This window comes from Gouania willdenowi, chromosome 4, assembly GCF_900634775.1.
Source record: "Gouania willdenowi chromosome 4, fGouWil2.1, whole genome shotgun sequence".
Classification (NCBI taxonomy): Eukaryota; Metazoa; Chordata; class Actinopteri; order Blenniiformes; family Gobiesocidae; genus Gouania; species Gouania willdenowi.
The window spans coordinates 21,752,825-21,779,339 of record NC_041047.1 but is presented as its reverse complement, the minus strand read 5'-3'; the positions used below and the strand labels follow the sequence as shown (position 1 = coordinate 21,779,339).

General features: G+C 39.6%; 2 protein-coding genes across 2 annotated transcripts; both read left to right on the top strand.

Moving 5' to 3' along the window:
• The first annotated feature begins 3,079 nt into the window (after positions 1 to 3,079).
• Positions 3,080 to 6,280, top strand: ptgfr (prostaglandin F receptor (FP)). The gene is made up of 3 exons (XM_028445295.1): positions 3,080 to 3,186; positions 4,241 to 5,028; positions 5,910 to 6,280. The coding sequence occupies exons 2-3, from the start codon at positions 4,243 to 4,245 to the stop codon at positions 6,219 to 6,221; spliced, it is 1,098 nt and encodes a 365-aa protein (XP_028301096.1). The 5' UTR covers positions 3,080 to 3,186; positions 4,241 to 4,242; the 3' UTR covers positions 6,222 to 6,280.
• A 3,469-nt stretch (positions 6,281 to 9,749) lies between these two features.
• On the top strand, positions 9,750 to 25,139 carry zfyve9b (zinc finger, FYVE domain containing 9b). The gene is made up of 16 exons (XM_028445543.1): positions 9,750 to 9,897; positions 13,208 to 13,962; positions 14,103 to 14,202; positions 14,288 to 14,484; positions 15,269 to 15,380; positions 16,411 to 16,533; positions 16,639 to 16,794; positions 17,542 to 17,766; positions 17,852 to 17,934; positions 18,017 to 18,121; positions 18,202 to 18,352; positions 21,879 to 21,959; positions 22,248 to 22,410; positions 22,520 to 22,625; positions 22,717 to 22,896; positions 24,475 to 25,139. Exons 1-16 carry the CDS (start codon positions 9,834 to 9,836, stop codon positions 24,634 to 24,636), a joined length of 2,763 nt encoding a protein of 920 aa, XP_028301344.1. The 5' UTR covers positions 9,750 to 9,833; the 3' UTR covers positions 24,637 to 25,139.
• The last annotated feature ends 1,376 nt before the right edge of the window (positions 25,140 to 26,515 follow it).

Genomic DNA, 26,515 nt, shown 5'->3' with positions numbered 1-26,515 from the left:
GTGAAATGAAAATAATAAAAATAAAACATTATTGCAAATTGTAATTAATAGTTTCAGTACAAGTTAGTCAAGTTTAGGTAAAAAAAAAATGTAGGAAGGTTTGCGCAGTCAATGGGCAGATGATTGCCCAGTCACATCATTTCCCCACTACTATATTTGCATTAAGTGCATTTTATTTTTATTTTAAGTCAATGCAGCTTCTTTAATTCCTGTGGTAACCGGTAAAAAAGGTGAATTTGTTAAATTAAAGAGAAACAAAAAGCTTAATAGAGATAATAATTTGATTACTATAACATATCATCCAAAGAGTCCTGCACCAGTGTTTCCAGTAAAGCCTTTAAAATGAGCTCTTCTTAACATAAGATCTCTTGTTTCTTCTTTTTCTTTTGCAAGACAATGACGACGACAAAGACTTTGTGTATTTCATATTGGCAGCACTTGAATATTGTATTGATATTCATAATATTATTGGATTTTGCTCTTTAATTAAGGGCACGTATTGTGCACCTGTTTGAAAAAGGCTGATACTGACACCAATCTGGCCTTTACAAACAGTACTTTGTACTCAATTAGAGATTTCCTAATAGAAGCCCATTGTGTGTTGAGGAACAGAGGAGAAACTTTGTGACACTCAGAGGATGGAGAGAATGAGACGAACAGTGAGTACCATTTGTTACCTGTGACGTTTGTGTGTGAGTGTTTTTGTGATCAGTCAGAGATGTGACGAGGGAAGCATTAGCACTGTGGGCAAAAAGCCTGGATAATGGGTTATTTTCTCCTTTTGCTCAATCACTCAGTCCATCTTCTCTGCTCCATGGGAGCCTCGGTGAGGCAGTCAGCCCATTAGAGCAGCCATGTTGAACAAAAGAATGTGATTGTGCTCTCATGCCTGTGCTCACCTCTCATTGTGTCTGCCCTCTCCCCTGATTCTTTCGTCAACGTTAAACGTGACACCACATGTGAAGGTGTGATGTCGCACGAAATGGATTATTAGTGACCGTCAGTGCACAAAGGAAGCTCGGAGAAAAGAATGTTCTGTCAAATGTATTGACGTATGCTTTCAGGTGCACACTCATTACCAGCAGTTGTTGAAGGTATGTGAGGTTTGGAGTTTTTGATTGTTTTCTACGTGTCAAGGTGATTTGATGGTTGATACGCTTGGTTTTCCTTGTTGGTAACGGTACTTTGTTTTATTTGACAAACTTCATTTCCCAATAAAAATGCAAGTGAGGATGCATAAACTGAACCCCTCAGAGTCAATATAACCCCGGGAGTCAGAATTCCCCCTTGGAATCAGTATAACCCTCAGAGTCAGAATTCCCCCTTGGAATCAGTATAACCCTTCAAAGTCAGAATTCCCCCTTGGAATCAGTATAACCCTTCAGAGTCAGAATTCCTCCTTGGAATCAGTATAACCCTTCAAAGTCAGAATTCCCCCTTGGAATCAGTATAACCCTTCAAAGTCAGAATTCCCCCTTGGAATCAGTATAACCCCTCGGAGTCAGTATAACCCTAAGTATAACCCTTCTGAGTCAGAATTCCCCCTCAGAATCAGTATAACCGCTCAGAGTAAGACTTCCCCCTTGGAATACCGATAAAACCTCGGAATCAGTATGAGGTCACTGTTCCAATAGGTTTGAATGGGTCATTCTTTAATTTCTTTTTGCCAATTAATCAATAACCGTTAAACTTAGGAAAACGGCTGGAAATAGTACAATTGTAGTATTTAGTATGTTGGGGTACCCTGGTCAGTGAATTGGATTAAATGTAGAGGACGAGTTAACTGCCAAAAATCTAATAATAATAATAATAATAATAATAATAATAATAATAATAAAGTACACTGAGAACAAAAGAGAGGATGTTATACTAATAATAATAACACTACATTTTATTTGAAAATAAAAGCCTTTGTTGACACCGAAGGACACTTTAGACAACGATAAGCATCAGGAAACAATAAGAACATAATAGACTAAATACTAAGGTAATGCAAAAATATTTGACTTAATATTGAACACCATACCCTGTCACCATGTTTGTATTTACAAAAACAATAAAATAAAAAAGTGTATATGTCTTTGTTTATATAATTAACTTTTCTCTTGGATGCTTAAACATTTTGCTTTCCTTTCACATGTTTTAATGAAAAATACTCAGTACGCCGTAAATGGTGATAGAAACACAGGTGTCATTTTTCCATCTTAAAACTGAATGATCAATAACAACATCGGTAGAAAAAGGCACAACAGGCACTTGATCAAGACATCACACCTTGTGATATTTTTGACAGAAACTATTTATCTCAATATCTGCTGAGCTGAAAGCACAAAGTAGATGATGAGTGCACTATGAGACAGCTCCATGGTTTTAGTCCATTAAACAAAGGAAAGGAAGCAGAAACAAACAGAAGACTTGATTTCAAAAAGATTAAAAAAAAAAAAAGTCACTTTGTAAGCCAGTAGAAGTGTTGCTCGTACAACCAGTTTCACCTCAGCAGACAAAACAAACAACAGCTTTATATGACTTGGAAATCTCATTCATTTAAGATGTAACATAATATATGGTGTCATATTTTACATACGATCATGAATGATATAATAATTAAAGCCAGGGTTTTTTGTTGCCTGTATCAATGAAATTAGCCAAAGTTAAATTAAAATGAATTTAAAGACTTTCTTCATTCTGAATTAAAATGAATTTGTCTCTCTATTATGAATCTGTGCCTTTTTTTTTTTTTTTTAAACAAATATACATATTTAAGAGTCAGACTAACATGCAATGCAATAAGAGCTTCTTTATCATGCCAATGTTATTTTCTTTTTTTCTACAATATGTGGGAAAGTTCAAGATATACGTCATTAGAAAGGGAGCAGCATTATAGGATGAATTTCTTTATGAAACATGAAGATACAGAAAAGGAAGATTTTTTTTGTCCAATGTCACACCCACCTACGCACATGCACATCTCTTAGAGCTTTCATTTGCAGTGTCTGAGGAATTGGCACCTGTCGATGATGCAGACGGAGACATGAACACTGAGGAGAGTGATCTCCACACTTTCAATGGGATTTTCATCCTGTCAGGACGTCACTTTCTTTCAGAGGCTTGAAAGCAAAGACAGACTCAGAATCAGAAGGAGCTGCTGACTTATGGTGAGCTGCTTGAGAAAACACCAAGTCTGAGGTAAGATGTTGATTATTCACTGTACTATAACTAGTTTGGCTCATGTTTCACTCAGCAATCAGAAAATTAATATTGAGTGTTTCCACACTTTTGAGAGTGTTTCATGATCAACAGAAATTAGCAGATCTTTGATTTTTTATTTATTTATTTTATTTTGTATGAGTAAAGTCTGTTATTGTTAATAAATCATTGGGTTTTTTTTAAATGTATTTCTCCAATTTAGTCCAAACTAACTGGAGTAATGCAAGGTAGATTATAGGCAGGCCTGTAGCTATAGTTTGGGGGCTTTTTACAATATACAATTTAGGGGTAGGGTGGGGGAGGGTGGGGACGGGGGTGTCTACTTGAATTAAAATAATAATATGAATAATTATTGAGTGCTAACGTGCTGTTGTATTGAATCGAATGTTGTGTTTGTTGTTTTTTGTTGTAATGTTTGCTGAAGAGTTTTTTCATGATCTCAAACTCCGCCCCCCTCTATAAGGGCCTATATGGTTTTTGCCTTTTTTTTTTTAACCTCTTCTTCCAACCCATTGTTTCATATTTTTCATTTATGAAACGGAGCGCTGCCCTGTTGTGGCTGCTCCCCAGTACTCCCTTACCTGTCCCCCCCATGTGATACAGTATGTTATTGTCTTTCATGTTTCTTGGTTGGGATGTATCTGAAACAGAATTGCCCCTCGAGGGGCAAGTTTTCTGAATCTGAATAATATATATACATATATTAATTTATAATAAAACTTAAAACTGGCACTAAGATTTAATAATCAAAGATTGAATCCCAAACAATCATTAACTTCAGTTTATGGGGATGTCTGATACGGTTTTTCTCCCCAGAATACGAGTGCTCAGATTTGCATATTCATCACCCACTTCCAATATGTGTAATACCTAATGATGCAAATACAGATGCTGTGATTGGTTTAAATAACACACAATTATCCTCATATTCCTAATAGTTAGTGATTGGTATCATTTATTTTCTTTGGTTTCCTTCCACATGATGGAATTGACTGTTTTTCTTTAAATGCTCATTCTTTTTTACCTTTAACAGCCATGTCGGCCAATAGGAGCTCAGACGCAAGCTGCCGGTCAGAGGTCAGTACAGCGAGCACCACCTGCAGTCAGTCCGTCAGTGCCTCTGTCGTCTCCATGTCTGTGGGCATCTTCTCCAACAGCCTGGCTCTCTTCATCTTGATCAAATCCTACAACCGCATCCGAATCAAGTCCAAGGCTTCCTTCCTACTGTTTGCCAGTAGCCTGGTGATCACAGACCTGCTGGGTCACCTCATCAATGGATCCCTGGTCATTTTTGTCTACAGCTTTCAAAAGAAATGGGAGGATTTTGACCCTCACCGCATTGTGTGCACCCTGTTTGGCGTGTGCATGGTGTTTTTTGGCCTCAGTCCCTTGTTCCTAGGGGGTGTCATGGCTGTGGAGCGTTGCATTGGAGTTACCAGACCCATATTTCACTCGACAACGTTGGCTTCCCACCACATGAAAAGGCTGTTGGCACTGATCTGGCTGTTTGCTGCCCTGGTAGCTATGTTGCCCGTTCTTCTATGGAGGCCCTACAAGGTGCAGAGTTCCAGGAGCTGGTGCTTCTTCCACATGGACAAACCTAAGGACTGGCTGGACATGCTCCTTCCTTTGCTCTTTTCTTTGCTGGGACTGTTGGCGCTGCTGCTTTCCATTGTGGGCAACACACTCACACTGAGTGCTCTGCTACAGGCAAGACTTCAGCGAAAGCATCACTGTAGGGGTACATCGTACCACATAGAGATGATCTGCCAGCTCCTTGCCATCATGCTGGTTTCCTGTGTGTGCTGGGGGCCTTTACTGGTGAGAACCTCTCCTTAGTGCACCCTTAACAAAGTACTTTTGTGCTTTGATCCAGGTGGTGTTGATTGTGCAAAGTCTGGTAGAACTTTTTAAGTCTGCGTAAAGCAGAAATAAATTTGTGTTATGAGTTTGTCACGCTATAGAAACATGTGTCATTGACCATGCGTTTAGATGAAGAAAATGGCTGAATTTGATTTAAAGTACCTCAAGGGTTATTGTCCTCTACTGCTCAGTAGAAAAGCATTATTTGATTAAAAAGTGTTTTTCAACCAGAATCTGGCATTTTGTCGTATTTCTAGCATGAAAACAAACACTTGACAACTTTGAGTACATCTTCTTTCTAATTAGATTTAAAAGATATGTGACACCCGACAAAGTTTTGGGAAAAACTCTTTCTCTCTTCCCCAACATTGTTGATTAGCAAGCCTGGAATGAACCATTCAATCCCACACAGGTGGAACCTAAAATGAAAAGGAGAACAAAAGCAAAAATTGGGTGCAAAATGGTATTAAATATCAAACATCAATCATCCAAGGTTTTGTATCTCATCTTCCAGAGACAAAAAAAAAACAACAACAGGAATGACATTTGAAAAAAAAACAGCCAGTTGTTTTGTTTTCTAAATTACTCACATAGTTGTTGAATGTGTAGAAAATGAGAACATCAACGTACATGTCTTTATAATAAGCAGCAGCACAAGAGAATAATCAGCTCCTGTGTAATTATAATAAACAATAGATTAAAATGACTCTTTCCTTAAAGAAAGGCATTGATGTAATTAACCATTCTTTCCTGTCCTGCTCATTATTCAATATTTTGATAACCTGACCCAATTTCCTTCACTTTAGCCCCTTTTTGTCTTTTTCTTCCCACGACAACAGATCCGGATCATTATTGTGAGCACCAGAGCCACAGAGGAACCCGGGTCTTTGAGCCTTCTCACTGTCATACGTATGGCCACGTGGAACCAGATCCTCGACCCTTGGGTCTACATCCTGCTGAGGAAAGCAGTGCTGAGGAAGATCTTTGAGGTGTGTCACACCTGCTTTGGCACAAAGTCTCACGACTTCCACCACTGGCAGAGGAGCGGGCACTGCTCGGTGGAAACCAGCAACTCTGGGATTGGTGCACCTGACTGTCGCTGCCTCAGTCAATCACCTCTTTCAGACACTGCCATTAAATATATCAGCTGAACCTGCAGGATGTAGCTTTGAATAGTGGAAAAAATCTGAAATTTAAACAAACTGGGAGGACATTTTTATCTGTCATGTTAAATAACCCCTTAGATCAGGGGTTCTCAACCTTGGGGTCACGAGACACAAACAGAATATTTTTTGGACAATTTGAGCCCAATAGTGCTTATTTTTATCCTTTTTCTGCAACTACACCAAACTTGCCATATTTTAACCTATTTTCATCACTTTTACTTGCCATGATTTTTTATCCTTTTAATGCATTTTTGCTACATTACTCCCATTTCTGCCACTTCTCCATCAAATTTCAATACCTTTTCTGCACATTTTTTCCATTTTCAAGACATTTTCGGCACTTATAAACCCTTTTTACCACTTTTCCCACATATATTAACCCATTATTGTCACTTTTAACTTCTTTTCACCATATTTACTGCTTATTTTTGTCAATTTAACCACATTCACAACATGTCATGCCCATTTTTTGCCCGTTTAAACTAAGTGTTCCGACTAATTGTTCCAATATTGACACTTTTAACCCTTTTTACCACTTTCTCTGTCCATTTTTAGCCACTCTAATTTGCGACTCTTAACCATTTTTTGTCATTTTTATAATCCCATTTCACCAACTTTTCCACCATTTTGGTCACTTTTAACCCTTTTAATTTTTGATTAAAACAAGGAGTTACATCTTTAAGATGACTTTATACTATAGCACAAATAAAAATAAACTTCCTGGATAACAGTGGATATTATTCAGATAAATAAATAAATGTGGTTGTCACAGATACACGGAACAATGGGCCATCATTTTGCTGACTTTATGGATGGGCCCCGAAAATCTCTCCCCTTTATTCCCCCTTATAGAAGACCCTGTCTCCACATGACTGTTCTTCAATGTTCATGTCTGTGTTCAACCACCTTCAGATACAGTGGGGGGGGGGGGTCCCTGGTCTACGGCACCTTTATTTTGGGGGTCCTTGAAAAGATTGAGAACCACTGCCTTAGATCAAAGCAGTAATGTATAGTGTATAATGTGAACTTCACTGTTGATTCTTTGATCCTTTGATATTTAAATAAAACTCCCATTTTAATATAGAAGTGTCCTCACGACTGCTTCAGGCTGTTGTATTGAGTTTCTAGAATCTTTATGTAAATGTTTGTGTAAGTTGCACATGGCTGCATTGCATGAAATAAAATAAAAAAAAGCTTTATATGTCTGTATATGGTCTCTGATGTATTTAACAACAGTTTTTAAAAGGCTTTACACGTCTCATATGAGTCAATGCGTATATGTTTTGTAAACACAATGATTTTGTGAATGCATACAAAAGCCTAGGTGATCGTTTCAGTGTTGACGTAACATACGAAGTTATCATTTATAAACATACAAAAACACATGTGTTTGCCTCTAAAGCGAGGTTAACAACTATTAAATGGGCACACTCCAAAATGTGTTGTTAACTTTACCTACCTCAACTTTTTTTTTTCTGCTGTCCTACCTAAACACAATTAGGATCACTAAACTATGTCCTCTGAACTATGTATGAATACGTAATAAATAATACAAAATTGTCTTCACCCTTTCCTGGTTTTGCTTCTTCCTGTAATGCATATACTTATTAGTTGTCTTTTTTATTTTTGTCTTTGCAGTGAAATTGTGACAATATAATATATAATCATAAATGTAATATTTATAGATTTAAGTGTTGTACATAAAATAAAATGCGCAAACAATAATAAAATAACAGGATGAGGAAAATGAAATTTGAAATAAGACAATAAAACAAACATTTAGAAAAAAAAAAAAGAAGCCAATAATGAACACAAAATAAAATCTAAGTAAAATAAGGATATACTTTCTGGTAAAAGCGTGTTTTAAGACGGGATTCAACGTCAAAGCCTCGGGGCCCTCATAGAAAAGACTCTCAGCCTGGATTTGAGGATCTTAAAGTCCGCACAGGTTTGTAGGGAAGTTCAGTTCACAAATTTTAAAAGGAACTATACCGGTACGTCAGTTCAGAGTTCATAATTTAAAAATTTGAACTTCTTTTTCAATATTTTGCTGTGAGCTCTGCCTCTCAGAATCTTAGCATTTCCCCCACAACGAACTAAAGCACTCAGTTGGTATGACTGGAATGGAGTTTTTATTTTTAAAAAGTTCATTTGAGCAGCAAGTTTTCCCGCTGCTTCCAGCAGTGCTATTCTGTAATGGCTCATGTTGCCAGATTTGGTGTTTTTCTTTCTCTACATATTTAAAGCTTGTTTACAGCATGTTTTAGCAGCATTTTTGCCTATAAAGTCTGTATAAAATCTGGCTCTGAACAAAAATAAGAGTTCACAAACATCAGAATAAACACACAATAGCATTAACCAGACCGTTTGTTAAACGTACCACTTGTTTTTGGTATTATTGAACACAGTTAGTTACTATTTACTTCTTCTCGAAAAAGAATTTTTTTTAATGAAATTATTTGTATTTCGTACCAATTCGTACTTGTAAAGGGGAAATTTGTAAATATTGTTATCGCGATATACTGCAATGTATATTGTATTGTTTAGTATCAGGATATATCGTATCATGACATGCAAATCATGAATCGCATCGTATCGTCAGATGCATGGAAATGCACATCCCTAATGTGTATATAACATTTCTTTTGCGTGGCTATTTTTTGAATTAATTTCATTGTGCGTTCTACAAAGTAACTGTAGAGTTTTGCAGCATTACAGCAAAACAAAGCATTCACTGACTGCTAGGGCTGGGCAAAAAAATGGATTTAATCGATTAATCAAATTTGTAGATAAGAAAAAAAAATTTGAGTTTAAAAATAATAATAATGATTATTATTATTATTTTTTTTCCCCCACCACAGTTTTTTTGGACTTTTTTGCATTCTGTCCTTGTGGGTTATCGTAGCGTGATGTGTAGGATATATGTGTGCCATAGGCATGTTTAATTTTTGTTAAGGGAAAAGTTTATCATTTTTTTAATTGTAACGTTATAAAATATGTAGTTATCTGATTTCTTCATCAGAAACTTTAAGCTACTGTGAAGGCGCTGTTGCACTTTTGCTTAAACCTGGTTTAAAGCTTGAAATAGTTGAATGACAGAGACTCATTTACTTTTTATTTTGGGATTGTTCTATGCATTTTAACTCTTGAGGACAATCACAGCTTTAAAGTGGCACTTTTGACAATATATCTGATGTCTGCAGTCATTTTTAAGTGCAATGGAAAAAAAATAAAAATCATTTTTTAACCTTTTTTTAAGCCCAGTCCTACTGACTGGTTCAAGTTTTATTTTGTGGCAATTGTGAAAACATGTTTGAAGTGTGTGGGATTTAGTAATGGACTCATGTTGGTGCAGAAGAAATGCAGAACAAATAGTGAATAATGAGCTTTTTTTTTTTTTTACATGATGCAGCTTATCCAGTAGACAGTGTTTGATTGTGGTCCAACTGTTTCCTCTGAGCTGCAGAGGCTCAGGAGGAGGGGGGGGGGGGACTCTGAGACACAGCAGGGGGAGGAAGGAAGGAGGAATCATCCCATGATCAGTAGCTGCTCGGAGGGATCCACTGTCCTGGTCCTCGGATGTAAAGAGCGGATAAGATGCTGAAGTTCTTCACTGCGCGGGATGATGAGAACGAGAGTCTGCTGGGAGCCATAACTGAGGGTAAGACCTGCACATGCTGCTGACACTTTGCATCTGTGTTGGTCCGTGAAAAAAAACGCTGAGGCAGCGTTTGGAAAGACCGCATCATCTTCTGCGTGTGCGTGTTTTGCGCACATTCCTCCGCACGCGCGCGCACACGCACACTGACAGTTCGGGTGAATAGTTCCATAGGAAGAGTTCACGCATCCCTGCTCGCGCCGATGTAACGTGCCTCAGTGTCGCATTGCCTCTGGCTGCACGCTGTGGTTAACGGACACACACTTTAACATGTGCGCGCGTGTGTTGTCTGCGTCATCGTCCCGGGAAACGAGCAGCTGGCTCTCAGCGCCTCGTGCACTTACAACAAACATGTTATCAGTAAAAAGCTGCAATGCAGACCTACTGGGCCTTTATTGTTTCACATGGACTTTTTCACAAGGATGTACAACGTCACATACATCTTTGTGTGTGTGTGTGTGTGTGTGTGTGTGCGTGTGTGTGTGTGTGTGTGTGTGCGTGTGTGTGTGCGTGTGCGTGCGTGTGTGTGTTGGGTTCCATAAAACATCAGCTGCGCACGCATTAACTTGAACATAACAGGGTTGTTAAACATACGGTCAGCGGGCCAAACAAGCGCCATCAAGAGGCCCCACTATGGACCGTGCAGGATTCATTTGCAGGATTACCTAAAAATGGACATAAGAACACATATTGGCAGAAGTGAAAGTATTCACGTTACTGTAGTTGAAGTTGCTTTTATAGGTACTTTTTTTTTTTTTACTATATTTCTCAATCAGTCATTTTACTTGTACTTGTGTATGTTTTAAAGTAAGTGAAGTAATTCATTACATTTCTACACCCAACCATTATTGAATAAATTCTTGTTTTTTGTTTTAGAATGATCAACAGACATTGTAAAGCTACAAAAAAAGATGAAACGACCTGACAACAATCAAATGCATCACATCATAGCCGACCAATCAGATTAAACGTCATACACCGTGCCAAAACACAATCATATTCAGTTCATAAATGTAACTATACTTAGAGTCTGATCATTTCTTTTATTTTTACCTGAATTCATTGGTGTTATTTTATTTAATTTTTTTAAATGATTGTACATTTTGACAAACCTTTTATTGCATACAGATGCCTTTGTGGAAAACAAATTAAGTTCCATTTTATAAGACATGTTTACTGTAAGGGAACCGTGGGAAGATGTATTACCAAAAAATAAACAGAAAATAAACAGAACACTTATTTTGAGTACTATTTAATTGAGGTACTTTTTACTCGTACTTGAGTACAATTTAAATCAAGTAACAGTACTTCTACTTAAGTAAGATATATCGGTACGTTTTACACCTCTGCATATGGGCTATCTATCAAGAAATCTATAATTTATTAAACAAAACATGTAATAATCCATCCGCATCATCCAACACTCATTTATCGTAACGCATTGAAGAACACATATTTTTCAATCCTTGTTTAGTTTTTGCTTTATCAATAATCATTCAGTATATCGTTTGGATAAGTAAAGACAATGTTTGAATAAAATCGTCACGCTTGTTGTGTTTTCTTATGTTTCAAAAAAAAAAAATCTCAAGATCAAGTTGCATTCATGTTTCAAGTGTGTTTCATTTAGTGTGTGATTAGGTAAAGTTTGTTCAGAATGTAAGTAAGTAAGTAAGTCATTTATTTACAGTATAAAGCGCTTTTTGCAGATAGTGCAACATCACAATAGCATAATAAAACATGGATGCATATACATCATAGGAGCAGCCTATGATGTACAGTATATCACAGTTGAGCTCTCTGAGAGACTGGTGCAGGTTATTCCAGAGTCTGGGGGCCACAGCCTGGAACGCCAGGTCTCCTAGGGTTTTAAAGTTTTTGGGATCTTTAGGAGACCCTGACCTGAAGACCGAAGGCTACGCCCAGATGTGTAGAGGCACAACCAGTCTGAGATATATTGAGGGGCCTGATCATGTAACGCTCGGAAAAATAAGAACGAGGATTTTGTACTCTGTGAAACTTGTGCAGAGTCGAAAGAAAGGGGGTGATGTGGGATGTTCTGAGAGTACCAGTTAAAAGTCTGGCAGCATCATTCTGTACGATGTGGAGTCTGTTTAGGGTCGACTTTTTAAAACAAGTGAAAACAGAATTACAATAGTCAATGCGTGATGATAAAACGCGTGTATAACCAGTTTGAGATCTGATTTTGATCACAGATTCCTCACTTTAGAGATATTTCTAAGGTGGCAAAAACAGTTTTTAGTCAGTTGACGACATGGAAAGATAATAAATGATTTTAGAAATTAATTGAAAACTATGGCATTACAGTGGTTTCCTGGTTTCATTCAAAGTAAATCACATGTCTGGTATTGTAATATGAACTAATGTAAACTAAAGTTTGACACTTCTGACCCATAAATATAGGATGTAGGCCTTTGTCTTTTCAAGTCACTAATAATAGAATTTCGGACCTAAGTTACTCACAACAATAATGTTTATATTGTATCACAGTTTTCTCAATCAACTGCAACACACAACCTCCCACTGCACTTAAAGATAAGATTGATCATTTCGTTACGTATTGTCTTCAATAGGTAGATGATAATTGTTGATATTTATTATTTCTTGTCGTACATGTGAAATCCAATGATTGAATGATGTAGTTTTTCATTATATTCACAGATACGACAGATTTTGCATCTGTTGACAGTAACAAGAATACATAAGAAGCAGCAAACTGCCTACTCAGTGTTTGAATTAGAAAATTAGCACTTACCTTGAATTTTCTGTACTTTTTTTAATGACTTGTGCAATTGTGTGCAGAGCCTGAGCTTGTTCAATAGAACAGCACCGGGTTTTACAATACGTCTCGCTCTTTAAATGGACACAGCCGTTCTATAAACGATGCCGACTCAACATACAGAACTGTTACCCGACTGTTCTCTGAGGAAACAGAAGCAATGTGCAATCATCCATCTCTTACTGCCACTGGCTGTGGATCAATAATTGGCTGAATAGAAGCGTACTGTGTAACTATGGGTGTTGCTTGTTATTGGCTGAAACACACCTCACCAAAACGAGCTGCTAATAATTCATTTACTGATGATTGAACCCTGCAAGGTTTGTTTAAGACGCAAAAAACAGATGATGGCTACTTAGCACACCTGAAAGCGTGGGTTTTTTTTTTCCAAATGAGGCAAAAATTATGATTAAAATGCATTATGGTGCACATGAGTGTATGTAAGTGTTTCTGGGAAGATGAATGGGTTTATGATCCTACTTTATTGTTGATGTTGTAATCACTTTCCTTGAACAGATGAAGGGGACAAACCATCTCTTCAGGACACAAAGCACCACTGGTTGAACCGTCCTTGCCTCCTGGTGGTCAAGGACGGGGATGTCTCCAAACCTGGACTTGGATGCGGGCAAATCAGGCTCGAAACTCCACCAAAGGCCGTCACAGAGGAATCAATCGAGCGTAAACCTGCTGAACTTCCTGCCAAAGCTGCATCTCACTCTCAGCTAGAAGAAGGCTGCTGCACTGTGACAGCAATCTCTAGATGGGGCGAAGAGTCGTCCAGCCCTTTGATGCTGAGCCCTGCTGAGGCTGCGTGGCCAGACGAGGAGGAGGAGGAGGAGGAGGAGGAGGAGGAGGAAGAAGAAGAGGAAGATGTAGGCGAGGAGAAGCCCCAGGTTCTTCCATCAAAGGAGGACTCTGTGATTGAAGAGAAGGAGCTGGAAGAAAGCAGACAAGAGGGGATTGCTTCTATTTCGCAGATGGAGACATGTGGGATGGACTACCAGAGCCAGGTCAAGATGACTGGATCTAATGAAGGAGATGAGACTCACTCACACAATGCCCAGACACCTGGTGTTGATGGAGCAATGGGAAAAGATCCTAATACTGACTCCCAGCCAAGTCCTGTTGGGGTTCTCTCCCAGGATACAGGCTCTGTTTTGGGGGACATCGCTCCACAGTGGATCCCTGATGCTGAAGCTCAGGTCTGCATGAAGTGCGGAGTCAGGTTTACCTTCACCAGGAGGAGGCACCACTGCCGTGCCTGTGGGAAGGTAAGGAGTCGGAAACATTTGGTTTTCTGTGTGATCAATTTTCAGGTGAAGTTTGATAAGTGATGGTTGATGTGAGCACTGTGTGTGTGTGTGTGTCTGTCCATCTGTGTTGTGTGCATGTGCATGTTATGTGTCGTCAGGTTTTTTGTGCACTTTGCTCCAATCTGAAGATCAGACTAACACATCTGGATGGAAAGGAGGGACGGGTTTGTGTTACCTGTCATTCAACCCTCATGAAAAGTGAGCACAGACACATTTTGTTGTCCGTGTCGACAACGGTCATTGCTTCCGCAATATTTCTTATCTTTCGTTGTTTTTCTCTCAGGGACGCCTCCACGGAGGAAACGAAGGGTGTGGTTTGCGGATGAAATCCTTGATCAAAAGCAGTCAGAGTCAGCTCCGACCACGCCCGTCCGTGGATCCACCTTCTCACCACTGAGACACGCGCTGGGTGGGCCAATTAAAGCCTCTGTAGGGTCACCGCAGGTCAGGCGATCTTCCAGGCCACGTGGAACAACAAGTGTAAGTTCACTTTAAAGGTCCCATGTCATGCTATTTTTCACTCATCTCCATTTGTTCTAAAAACCCCAAAAACATAGTATTTGTTTTCCAGAGTTTTAGCCTCTGAAAAGTCACTTTCTGAGCAACTCTACACACACAGGCTGATTTGCAGCCTACTTATGCATATTCATGAGTGGGCGTGTCTATAGACGGGACACTGACTTCCTCCTCCCCGCACGGTGACGTAGGGCCAGAGGACGGCCCGCCCTCCTCCCACAGCATGAGCTCCGTAGCTGAGCTCATGCTACTTTATAAACACTAGACAGAGCGTGGGGGCGGGGCGTTTACCGGTACATACATAGACTGTAGAAAATACATAGATAGCCTTGTGCAAAGGACGCTGAAATGCTCACCTTCATGAGTGTGTCTGTTTGCATGTCAATCACAGCAGAGAGCTTCCTGGAGGTGCGGCTTCTCCAGCTCAGTGCCGTGTCAAATTTGTCATCAAAGTGGGAACGCGTCATCAAATTGTAGTGAGGTGTTTGGGCTCACCCTGCAGTAAGAAAGGAGCAAATCACCCTCTAACTAACGATTGACGGAATCAATGAAAAAAACACTTTGGGCATGTGTATGAAGCCCTAATAGTACTTTTATCATGTTTAAAGTACAGAAAAGTTGATTTAGCGAAACATGGGTCCTTTAAACAAGCAGTTTATGAGCACATATTGGATTTTATTTTGTTTCATTGAAAATATGTTCCTAACGTTTGTGTTTTGTGAAATTGTCACATCATCTTCCTCTGCAGGAGGCCCGTGGTGCTAACGGCTGGGGAACCTCTGCTTTAGTGAGCAGCTCTGCCAACCTCATTCCCTTGGATGGTCTCCCACCCATTCTGACCTCTACAGGAGTCAAAGGAGGTAAAACCACACCGAGAGTGAGAGCCAACAGCACAGAAGCATTTCATTTACCTCTCATTACTTATCAAAGTGCTGATGTAGGTGTTTTCCTGACTAAGAAAAGGTAGGAGTTGCCAACAAATTACACTGATGTGAAGAAGCATCTCAAAGCAGTTGGAATATTGGTGATGCAGCAAAAATTAAGTGACATAACCAATGAACTAAGGTAAAGCTTTATTGCTTTCATTATATAAGTGCAAAAAGGAAGGAGGAATCTGCAAATATTCATTTTGAGGTATGTTATTTTTCATATAGACGAGCTCTTACACAGCATTAGCATTTCAAAATTACATTTACGTCCACAGTCTCACTCACTGTGGGTGCCCTTCTTCGGACAAAACTTGGAATTTAATGGTGCAGGTTTCCTTTAAAAATGATGATGTTGTTAGATTAGTTTTGCTGTCCAAACACACTAAAGCTGACATGTATACCAGTAGTTTTACCTACTTTAAATAAATAATTTACATTTATTTTTCAATTGTCTATCATTATTCTAAGTTTGCCATTTCTCGCACTGGATTTCGTCTAGTTATTTGGACCCACTCAGTTCTACATTTTTAATTCAACTCGTCTCTTTGTGCATGCATCAATACGATGTGCATAGACAAGGAAGAAGAGTTAAAGATATTTGAAAATGATCAATTATACAAAAATTACATGTTATTCTTTTTGTTTTTATTTTTATTTATTTTTGCATGACGTTCTTTTTTATCCTATGCAGATGTGACATATTTGCATTTAATGCATCATCATCAGTCTATTGACGTACATCTGCAATATTGGCAGCAAAAGAATGATAGCAATAACTGGGAGAGCTATGAATTCATTTAGTTTGGGGGTTTTTTTTAATTAATCGGTCACAGATTAGAAAGAAATTGGATACGGCTTTATTCAGTACTATATTTTGTTTGCTAATGGATGTTAGAGATGTGTGTTTTTCTCAGCAGGTTAAAGCACAAACTGTTGTTGTGTGGTTTGTTGATTTTCTCAGACTACACTGTGGAGGAGAAGCCATCTGAGACGCTGCTCATACAGGAGCTAGAGAGCGGAAGAGCCAAATCTCTGGTGTTTGTTCTCAATGCTAACCTCCTGGCAATGGTCAAAGTAGTCAACTGTAGGTATATATATATATATATATATGGCATAGTAAAAAAAAAAATATCAGTAATTAGAAAAATACTTAGTATAAATCAGCAATTCTGTTATCATCGTGTTATAGATGTTAACAGGAAGTGCTGGTGTGTGACAACAAAGGGACTGCACGCTATGGGTCAGGTGGAGGTGGTGGTGCTGCTGCAGTGCCTGCCCGAAGAGAAGAGCTTCCCTAAGGACATCTTCAGTCACTTCATCCAGTTGTATAGAGATACACTCACAGGTTAGGGCTAAACGTGTGTGTGTGTGTGTGTGTGTGTGTGTGTGTGTGTGTGTGTGTGTGTGTGTGTGTGTGTGTGTGTGTGCGCGCAAGCAAGTGTGACATAGAACAAAGTGCACACAGTAAATATTTAAAATAGCAACATTTGTCTTGTGCAAAAAATAAAATGGAATAAAAACAATATACTGTATATATGTAGAACAAAATTATAATTATAAGTGTTATAAAAGGGGAAAATGTTATGTTTTACATATATCCATATACACACGCATATGCATCCGGTATAGGTGTTTTTTTTTTAAAAAAAAATTGAAACTTGTATTTTATTATGAAAGCCTATGATTAAAACTAAATCAAAATTTGCTGTCAAAATGAACCCTGGTGCTAAAATCTGACCAAACCAACCGATCCAAATCAAGAAAAATATCAAACACCAACAACAACAATATCCCTGCATGAAGTTTTATAATTAACCATGAAATATAAGATGTGCTTTACATTGAAGGGACAGCACCATGCAGGGACCAGAGTTAGTTAGTGTGCATCTATGTGATACCAAAAGAGGAATGCCTGAAAGATTTCAGGTTGTGCCTGACATGTATTATCACAGCATTAGAGATAACTACAGGATGGTTATATATACTCAAATGCAGTGAAGAACACAAGATGTATGAGAGCTAAAGACACAGTTAATGTATTTTAACACTTAAGTGTGTTTTTCTAATTGTTTTTCTCGCATTGTTTCTGTAGGAAAGGTTATCCAACACCTGACTCTGTCCCAGTTTGGTGGTAGTTTCTTAGGAAGTGACGAGCATGCTGGTTTCCTGTACGTCCGTGCCACTCTCCAGTCCCTTCAAGGTCTTCCTCTGCCAAACCAGCCGTACCTCTTTGGCCTTCTGGTGCATCGAGCGGAGCTGGCCTGGGCCAAAGTGTTTCCTCTGCGTCTCATGCTGCGGCTGGGGGCAGAGTACAGATGTATACTGTTGTTCTTTTTTTATGTGAATTCCTTTCTTTGCTCTTCCTCTTCAGTTATGAATTTTCCTTTTCTTTTACACTCTAGTTTACCCGTGTCCTCTGTACAGTGTGCGCTTCAGGAAGCCCTTGTTCGGGGAAATAGGACACACGATAATGAAGCTGCTGGTGGTTAGTAAATTATTGATTTCTAATATTATTCCACATATGGTGTCATAACTTGTCGTAAATGTCGTAAAATCATTTATTTCAGGACTTTAGAAATTACCGTTACAGTCTGCCACTGGTACCAGGGCTCACTGTGGATCTTGAAGCTCAGAGAACCTGTATAAAGATACCCAACGCTGGCTATAATGAGGTGATAAAACACCTAATGGGTGTGATCTCTTCTCCACGCACTTCTTTTTAACATTTTTTGTCTTCCTCTCTTTATGTTAGCTAATGAAGTCTTTGTCCAAATCCAATGAGCATGTGCTGGCTGTGGGTGCGTGCTTCAATGAGACTGCAGACTCCCACCTCATCTGTGTTCAAGCAGATGATGGCCAGTACCAGACCCAAGCCATCAGCATCCATAATCAGCCACGCAAAGGTGACATCACGACACACTGACACTCGCTATGAGTTTAGTGTGTTTTATCTTAAAGCTGCTATTTGGACTTTCTGAGAAACGTCTCGATGTCCCGCCCTAAACAGCCTCACTTCCTCCCACTGCCTCTCCCAATTTACTAGAAGGCACGCCTCTACTTTTCTGCTTGCGCATCGCGGAACATAACAAGGTCGCATCGGGTCACATTGATATAGGTCTAGGGGTCAGGTAAGAACCAAAATCATATTTACCTGTTTGCTGTTGTGACACGCAGCCTTGTTTCCGTGCACAGTTCCGCATTCACTTTGATTGACAGTCTCAGAAACAGGAAGTCGAAGCCTATTGGCTGGGCGCACTTGGCGATCGTTTCGTTTGTATAGAGGTCTATAGGACGAAGGAGGGACTTATATACATTAATGTATATGAATGACCACCAGCAGTAGATCATAGTAAAAGACTAGTTAGGGATTTTCTCGAAGTTCAAAACAATCATACATAAACATAGATTTCTCCAAAACTCCGGATATCAGCTTTAATATATAGTCAACAATCCTTGTTCAGAAACTCTTTTTGTTAAGCTGGGTGACATGGTCCTTCCATCCTGAGTGTAGTCAATACATAATGTAGACCACTGTATTCGCTGGAATCCTGTATAAACTCTGACCAATCCCTGCCATTCTATCCGAATGAAAAGAACCAATCAAAGCCTTGATGTCTTGTCTTTTCCTGCCCATGCCCCCCTCTGTCCCTCCCCTTTCTTGCATCGCGCTCGTCACATGACACCGTCCCCGGAAATGTTTAGCACACTGCTCAGCAGACCTTTGAGCAGTGGAGATACATATGCAACCTGTATCCGATCTGTTAAAGACAGTCTGGGCAGCACAATTCAGATAAATTCAGATAAAATCCGACCCAGGTCACTTTCATTTGTGGCCGAGGCGCTTTCTATCTTACTCCTACGTTACCACCGTGCAAAAACGTCAAGATTCTAGGTCCCAGGAGAAGCTGCGTGGAAAAACCACAGGATGCAGCAGAGAGTGCTGACTTATGTTGTAAAAACATTTCCCAGTGACACACAGTTCTACACTGGACGCCTCCATATTTACTTCCATAAACACCGTACATGCCTGCAGGGCGTCTTCAGCGTGCGCATGGTTCAGTTCAGGGTTGCATACTCCAAACTGATTAAAGACACATTTAATATGTAATATGAAGTAGAGATGTCCCGATACAACTTTTTCACTTCCGATACAATACTGATATTGCAGCCGTGAGTATTGGTCGATGCCGATATTGATCCGATATGATATCAGCACGAATCATACATGCTTTTATTACTTATGTTGTAGTGTGGAATGTTAGAAAAGGCTTGATCATGTGATGTTACTCAAACAGAGAACAATAGTCAGCAACAGTAGGTATGAGTAAAACCATTTATTATTAACCAATTGGTTACATACATTTTTACCTTCAACATAGCATCTATGGTATTCTACATTTGAATAAATATAATATAATATATATCGGAGATTTTAGATGCAGTCCGATAAAATCCGATATTTGTTTTCTGGCTGATATCGGGCCGATATCCAATATCAATATCGGATCGGGACACTGCGAATATGCATTAAGACTTGCAGTGTGAACGTAGTGTCAGTTGGACCAATTATTATTTTATTTGCTTCATGGGGGATTTGTTTATATCAGATGCGCGTTCAAGGTTGTAGGGGCGTGGCTTTGGAGGAAGTTTTGGATGGAGCACAGATGGGAGGGGGAGGTCCCGTTTGCTCAAATAATGCCAGCTTTCTGAGATTGTAGACTACACCTTAAATATGTGCTGCATCCTGTTTCGGGTGTATCCCGCCTTGAGATAAGGTTACACTTCATACACCTGGGACCTATGCTACGACTCTAGATATTTATATCCTGGATTAATCTCCGTTAGCGGGCGTCAACTAACCAAACATTCCCTGTCAGAGAGAAGCTGTCTTACGACAGTTGATCACAACGCGGTAATTTAAGCCAAGTGGTTTCAGCCTGGCAACGTGCACGTTCACATGAAAGGGGTGGAGATTGCAGCTCCTGACCAGCCACAGGAGAACCTGGCAAAGCGACCGTTTTTACAATGGAGGAACAGCTTATGATATTAAACAAATACTGTATAATGAATTTAAATCCATGATGACAGCAAAGAGCAACAGTGTTGGCGGAGATTTTATACTCGCTCAGATCTGATCCACTTCATCACTTGGTCCTGACCAGGTCAGGTGTTCAGATTAGGTTTAAAATTATGAATAATTAAAATCCATATTTTAGATAAAAAACAACACTGTTGTTACAGAAAAAGCAGGAAATGAAAGAACCCAGGCAGGAAGCCGCTGACACTGACACTGTTAATGCGTAAAAGCATGAGATTATTTATGGTATTAATCCATTGGATGATAAACGGGCAGCGCTCAGTGTCCCTTTATTACAGCACACACGTTTTTCTACTCAAGTAGACCTATTTATCACACACACACTGGGATGAGAGCACATTGTTTCACTGTCTGTAGTATGTTCCTGCTGATGCGGTCAGCCTCGGCATACAAAGACACAGGATTCATCAGATATAAATCAATATCTTTCCTAAATGATGTCATCAGTAAATTCTCTCTCCTGTCAGCTGTCAGATCAGATCCACACAGTGGAGCTATTGGACAGCTCGCTTTCTAAGAGAACTGATTTGTCAGGAGGCGGGACTATAGCACTCGCACAGATCCTAGCGAGAGCAAAACCTGCTCCTGACCAGGCTAGTCGTTCAGCCTAAGTTACCATGGTGACGTTAGCCAGCTTCATAGTCGAGCACACACTGATCAAGTCCTGAAAGTTAGCGCGATAAAAGGTAATCTCGCTTCGTAACATAGGCCCCTGACGCGTGGACACTGGGGTACCTAAACCTATAGCAGGCATAGGACACTGGCAGCCCGGGGGACACATGCGGCTCTCGAAATGACTCCAAAAACACACAAAATGGCAACAAAACAAAAAAACAGCAACAGAAAATTAGAAAAAAAAATTACAATGTTACAAAAACAACAAAAACTAATACACAAAAAATGTCTCCAAAATGACAACACAAACACACAAATTGATTTATAACACCCTAAACAACAACAAAATTACATGAGAAGAAAATACGCAAAATGACTTCAAAAATACACAACGCGACAGTGAAGACACAAGGCAACAAGAGAAAGCACAAAATGAGAGAAAGATACACAAAACGACCACAAAAAACGAAACTAAACAATAAATTACAGCAAAAACACATGAAATGACAACACAAACTCATTGTTCTTCCTTGTATTAATGCTCAGAACAGTCATTGTTCTAAATGCTAACATGAATGTGGCACTCAGATCAGAAAATCCCATTTTTGTGGCCCTGCTGTAGTAAAGATTGCTCACCTCTGCTCTATAGGATACTGTATACTAGCACTGGTAAACACATTTATAATTCAGTTTCTTTCCTTCCATCTTTTCAACAGTTACTGGGTCCTGTTTTGTTATATTCAGTAGTGCCCTGAAAGCCTCAGCTGGATACCTCGCCAAGTCCAGCATAGTGGAAGGTAGGAAATCCACTGAGATAAACACACTTCACTTCATCCTTCCTTTTGTTGTCTACTTTTTAATACCTTATATCTGCAGGCCCAGCAGCCTGGCCCCAAGTTCAATTTATTTTGAACATGTTGATTTTTGTGTGTCTCTGTGTACATTTTAACAGACTGTTTGTCATGTTTGATGCACGAGTGTGTTTGTGTGTGTGTGTGTGTGTGTGTGTGTGTGTGTCAGAGATTCCCCCTCCTCTTCTATTAGTGTCTGTGTGTTGCTCCTGTATTGCTGTTGCATCTCCACAGACGGGTTAATGGTGCAGATCACCGTGGAGACCATGGCGGAGCTGCGTCGATCGCTACGGGAAATGAAAGACTACACTGTCACCTGTGGACGGCTCGACCAATCAGCGAGCCAGGAGCTTGTTTGTCTACAGTGGGTGGAAGAAAAAAGCACAGTGAACAAGGGGTGTGTGTTTGTCCAACGGTTTACAGACAGCTTGCTAAAAATACAGTAGGGGAAGATAATATATACATAATTCCAATGTAATCATCTCAGGACTATTTATGTTTTCTAGAGTGATAAGTCCAATAGATGGGAAATCCATGGAGTCAATCATCAGTAAGAAGATGTTCCAGAAGTCTGAATACAAAGAAAATGGGAAGATCATCCGCTGGACTGAAGTGCTTCTCATCTTTTTTTTCCATAAATACAATCATTATTCTATCGTAATCCACCATTTCCTCCTCACATTTTCATGAACATGTTGTGTAGGTGTTCTACCTGCAGAGGGGAACTCGTGCTAAAGGCGCTGTGATTGACTCTGCTGAGCACAACCGACTAACAGAGCGGATCGCCCGGGCATTCTGCCTGGCACTGTGTCCACACCTGAAACTGCTGAAGGAGGATGGGATGGCCAAACTGGGGCTGCGCGTCACCTTTGACCCTCAGGAGGTTTGAACTATTTTACAGTAATTTCACTAAGATTTATATATTTTTATGTTTACCACATAATGTCAACTTTGCTTCATTATGTTGGAAGATGTTGCCCGGGGGCCATATCTGGCCCTTTAGACCATTCAATTCGGCCTGCAGGAGAAAGTAAAAATAACAGAGAAAACATGAATTATTGTGTAAATTTCCAAATATTCCAGTTGTAGATGGACAAATTGAGCAATTTAAAGGCACACTGTGTAACATTTGGCCACTCGGGGTGCTTGACCAGTAACTTTCACGCAAGCGCCCCTAGTGGCCACAAGCGCCGCAGCACTGTCGCAAAAATCAACAGTCAGTCGGGCCAGCCTCCCTTCGTATTTGGATTGTGTATGCAGACAGTAGTTGACCTGTAACTTCGGGATAAGGATTGGCTTTTCCCCCCTATTCCCACCCTTCTCCCTGGCCTCGCCGCCGTTGTCGGCCGGGGTTGGGTCGCCCGTCCCCTCCGACCCCCGGCGAAGGGGGCCGAGTAGGTGGGCAGCGCCATCGACGCGGCGAGGAAGTCCTAGCGCCGGGACTCCAGCGGTGGCGGCTGCTCCTCCAGCCCTGAGAGCCAATCCTTATCCCGAAGTTACGGATCTGACTTGCCGACTTCCCTTACTAAAGAATCCACATTTAACTGAACTATCGCAGCGATTAGTCCATCGTTAACCCAACACAAATCTACCACACTGTTTACAACCAAAAGAGCACAATATGCTCTTTTGGTTGTAAACAGAAGCTAACTCGTTTCAGCTAACAACAATAATAACGCCAGGTCGGTAAATGCCCGTATGTTAACATCACGTGGAAACTACTGTATAGTTATCTGAGACCGTGGTCACGTGACTGCCGTAAAGTGAAACGTTCTCCAGGCATTCTCTAGGTCACATGACCTAGTGAAACACGGTCCGTCTCCTCCAAACTTACATGGTCGGTATTTCAAGAGGGAAGCCCTGCTCGGAGCATTAATACTGTCAAGCTCTGTATATTGGCCTGAGGAATCATTTAAAATAACTCATATGGCTCAACTCTTTAGGTTAGAAAGTCCACAGTGTGCCTTTAATGAAACTCCACTATATTTTTAGGGATTTGCATTTTTCCTTTGTTTATATCACATGAATGCAGTCATTTTTCATTTCAAATTGAAGAACGAACTCTCAATTTTTCCACAAATCTTGCAATTTGTCACAAACGATGGCAGAAAAATCCTCTAAATTACATCGAAATTGGTGACAGAATCAAAAAATTGCAATGGCAAAATTGTTGTCTCCTCCAATCCCAATCCCCATCTATAATCTATGGCCCACTTGAGATTAAACTGGTCTGTCTTTGGCCCCTGAACTAAAATGAGTTTGGCAACTCTGAACTAGATGTTTGACGAGTACAGGATATGCAAGCAGAATCATTTTTGCATGCAAAGATATAAGAAATGTCATAGTGAAGATAGCGAATAAATAAACATATGATATTAAATATTAGAAATGACTCGCCCTTCTTTCAACTGAAATAAATAGTTTTTTCTCCTGCATTAGACGTTTGTGTTGCAATTTCCAGGTGGGATTTGTTGCTGGGAGCAATGGGCTGCCCCTCCCTGCTCAGTACCTCAACGCCCTGGATAGTGTGCTAATACCCGTCGTCCACAGCAGGGGGCGCAAGAGAGATGAGGAGCCCATTTTGATGGAACTGATCTTCTACATCCTTGAGAACATCACGTAAAAAAAAATATATATATATATATATATATATTTAAAAAAAAAACATGCTCTAGTACATTTTAAGACACTTAGACCCTGACCACAGCTCAGTCTTTAGCACTTTCCAACATGAGTACAGGATTAAAAAAAGAAAGTCTTCCAAAGGAGAAACTAAACCACAGCCGAGGTTTGCATCGTCCTGATCCACCAGAGAAAAGTGTTCTCACTCTAATGCTCTCTCTGATCTCATCCAGCCATTGAGAATCTGCATGAACCCAGCAACAGACCTTCATGGATCACAAGTTGCAACGTCATTGCTTGACATTAACCATGTCATCAATTTCAGATATATGACGAATACCTTTAAAGTGGGAGCAGGAGTCAGCCCCACACTGAAAGCAAAAAAAACAAAAGGACTTGAAAGCACTGTATGTAGTAGATCTTTTAGCAAATTAATGCACACAGAATGAATGCCTGGGGAATGTTTTCATACAGAATGTAAACCACTACAGATGTAACACTAATTAAAATTGCAACCATGACCAAGTTTGTGTATCTTCAGTGAACGCATCTTTGTCTTTTCTAGAAAAGTTCCTAATTTCTCTTTGAAGAAGTTAGTTAAAATGAGTTAATGCATTTTAAACTGTATTGTTGCTGCATGATCACAAATTTGAACTAAGGTTGGCCAAATGCAATACCTGGATTTTTACAACTGTCTTCTCCATATGCTAAAATGTGATACTATAAGCTTTTTAAATTATTGATGTATATTTATACATCTTCAAATTGACTGGATTTTTAATAATAATACATTGGATTTTATATAGCGCTTATCAGACACTCAAAGCACTTTACTGAATTAAGGCATAATACTTTCACTCCACACTTAGTGCTGGTAAGCTACTATTGTAGCTGCAGCTGCCCTGGGGCAGACTGACAGTGGCAATAGGGGTGAAGTGCCTTGCCCAAGGACACATTGACAACTACCACTGGAGTGACTGTCCCCCACTGTGGCACCTGGAATTCTCAGTGGTCTCCCGTTCAACTACTGACGAGGCCCAGACCTGCTTAGATTCCGAGATCTAACAAGATCGAGCAATGACAGGCTGGTATGGCCACAACACAATACTTTAAAACTTAGTGTTAATTAAAAGCAAGTATGGCCTAAAGGGTTATTGAGTTTCTGTAGTCCAGTCCAGAAACACTCAGGGGTCTGTGAAATTACTCAATAATCAAATGTACGATGTATCAAAGCTTATTATTGTATGCATCATAGTAAAAAAGTGTGAAGTTGTGCAACAAACAAGAGATCAGATGGAGATGCTACAATGTGTTGATGTAGGAATACACTTCCCAGCTTTCTGTAAACTTAGGTTGGGGATCAGTTCCCGAACTTTCCTTTTTACTTTTTGAGTGAACATTAAAATGTGTATATTTCACATGAAAAAAAACTAAATAATGTGTAAAACATATCCCCCAAAGCATCAAGTACAAATTGAAGTAATTTAATTAATTAATTAAAACTGCTTTATATTAATGTGAGTTCTCTACAATATTCCCATCTGTCTTTATTTTTCCATAAATTGTGCTGCAGAACCCTTGTACATCCTAAGAATGCAGCGTATGTTGAGTTTTAGTTCTGCTTTTTAGCACTTTAGCATGTGATTCATTATCACGAGTCATTCTGTTGGTTAGACAATAGACTAATATAGAACTATTAGGTAAATTAATGTCATTGCAAGAAAAAAAAAACATTCCAGACTATTTTGTAATGATTTTTGGAATTAGGTTAGTTGTGCTTCAAATGGCTTTAGGACAAATGTGTAAAGTTCTATTTGATTATAAAGCAGCTACTACTGCTGATTGTTTAACGTTCCTCAAAAACACCTGAAGGGTTTAAA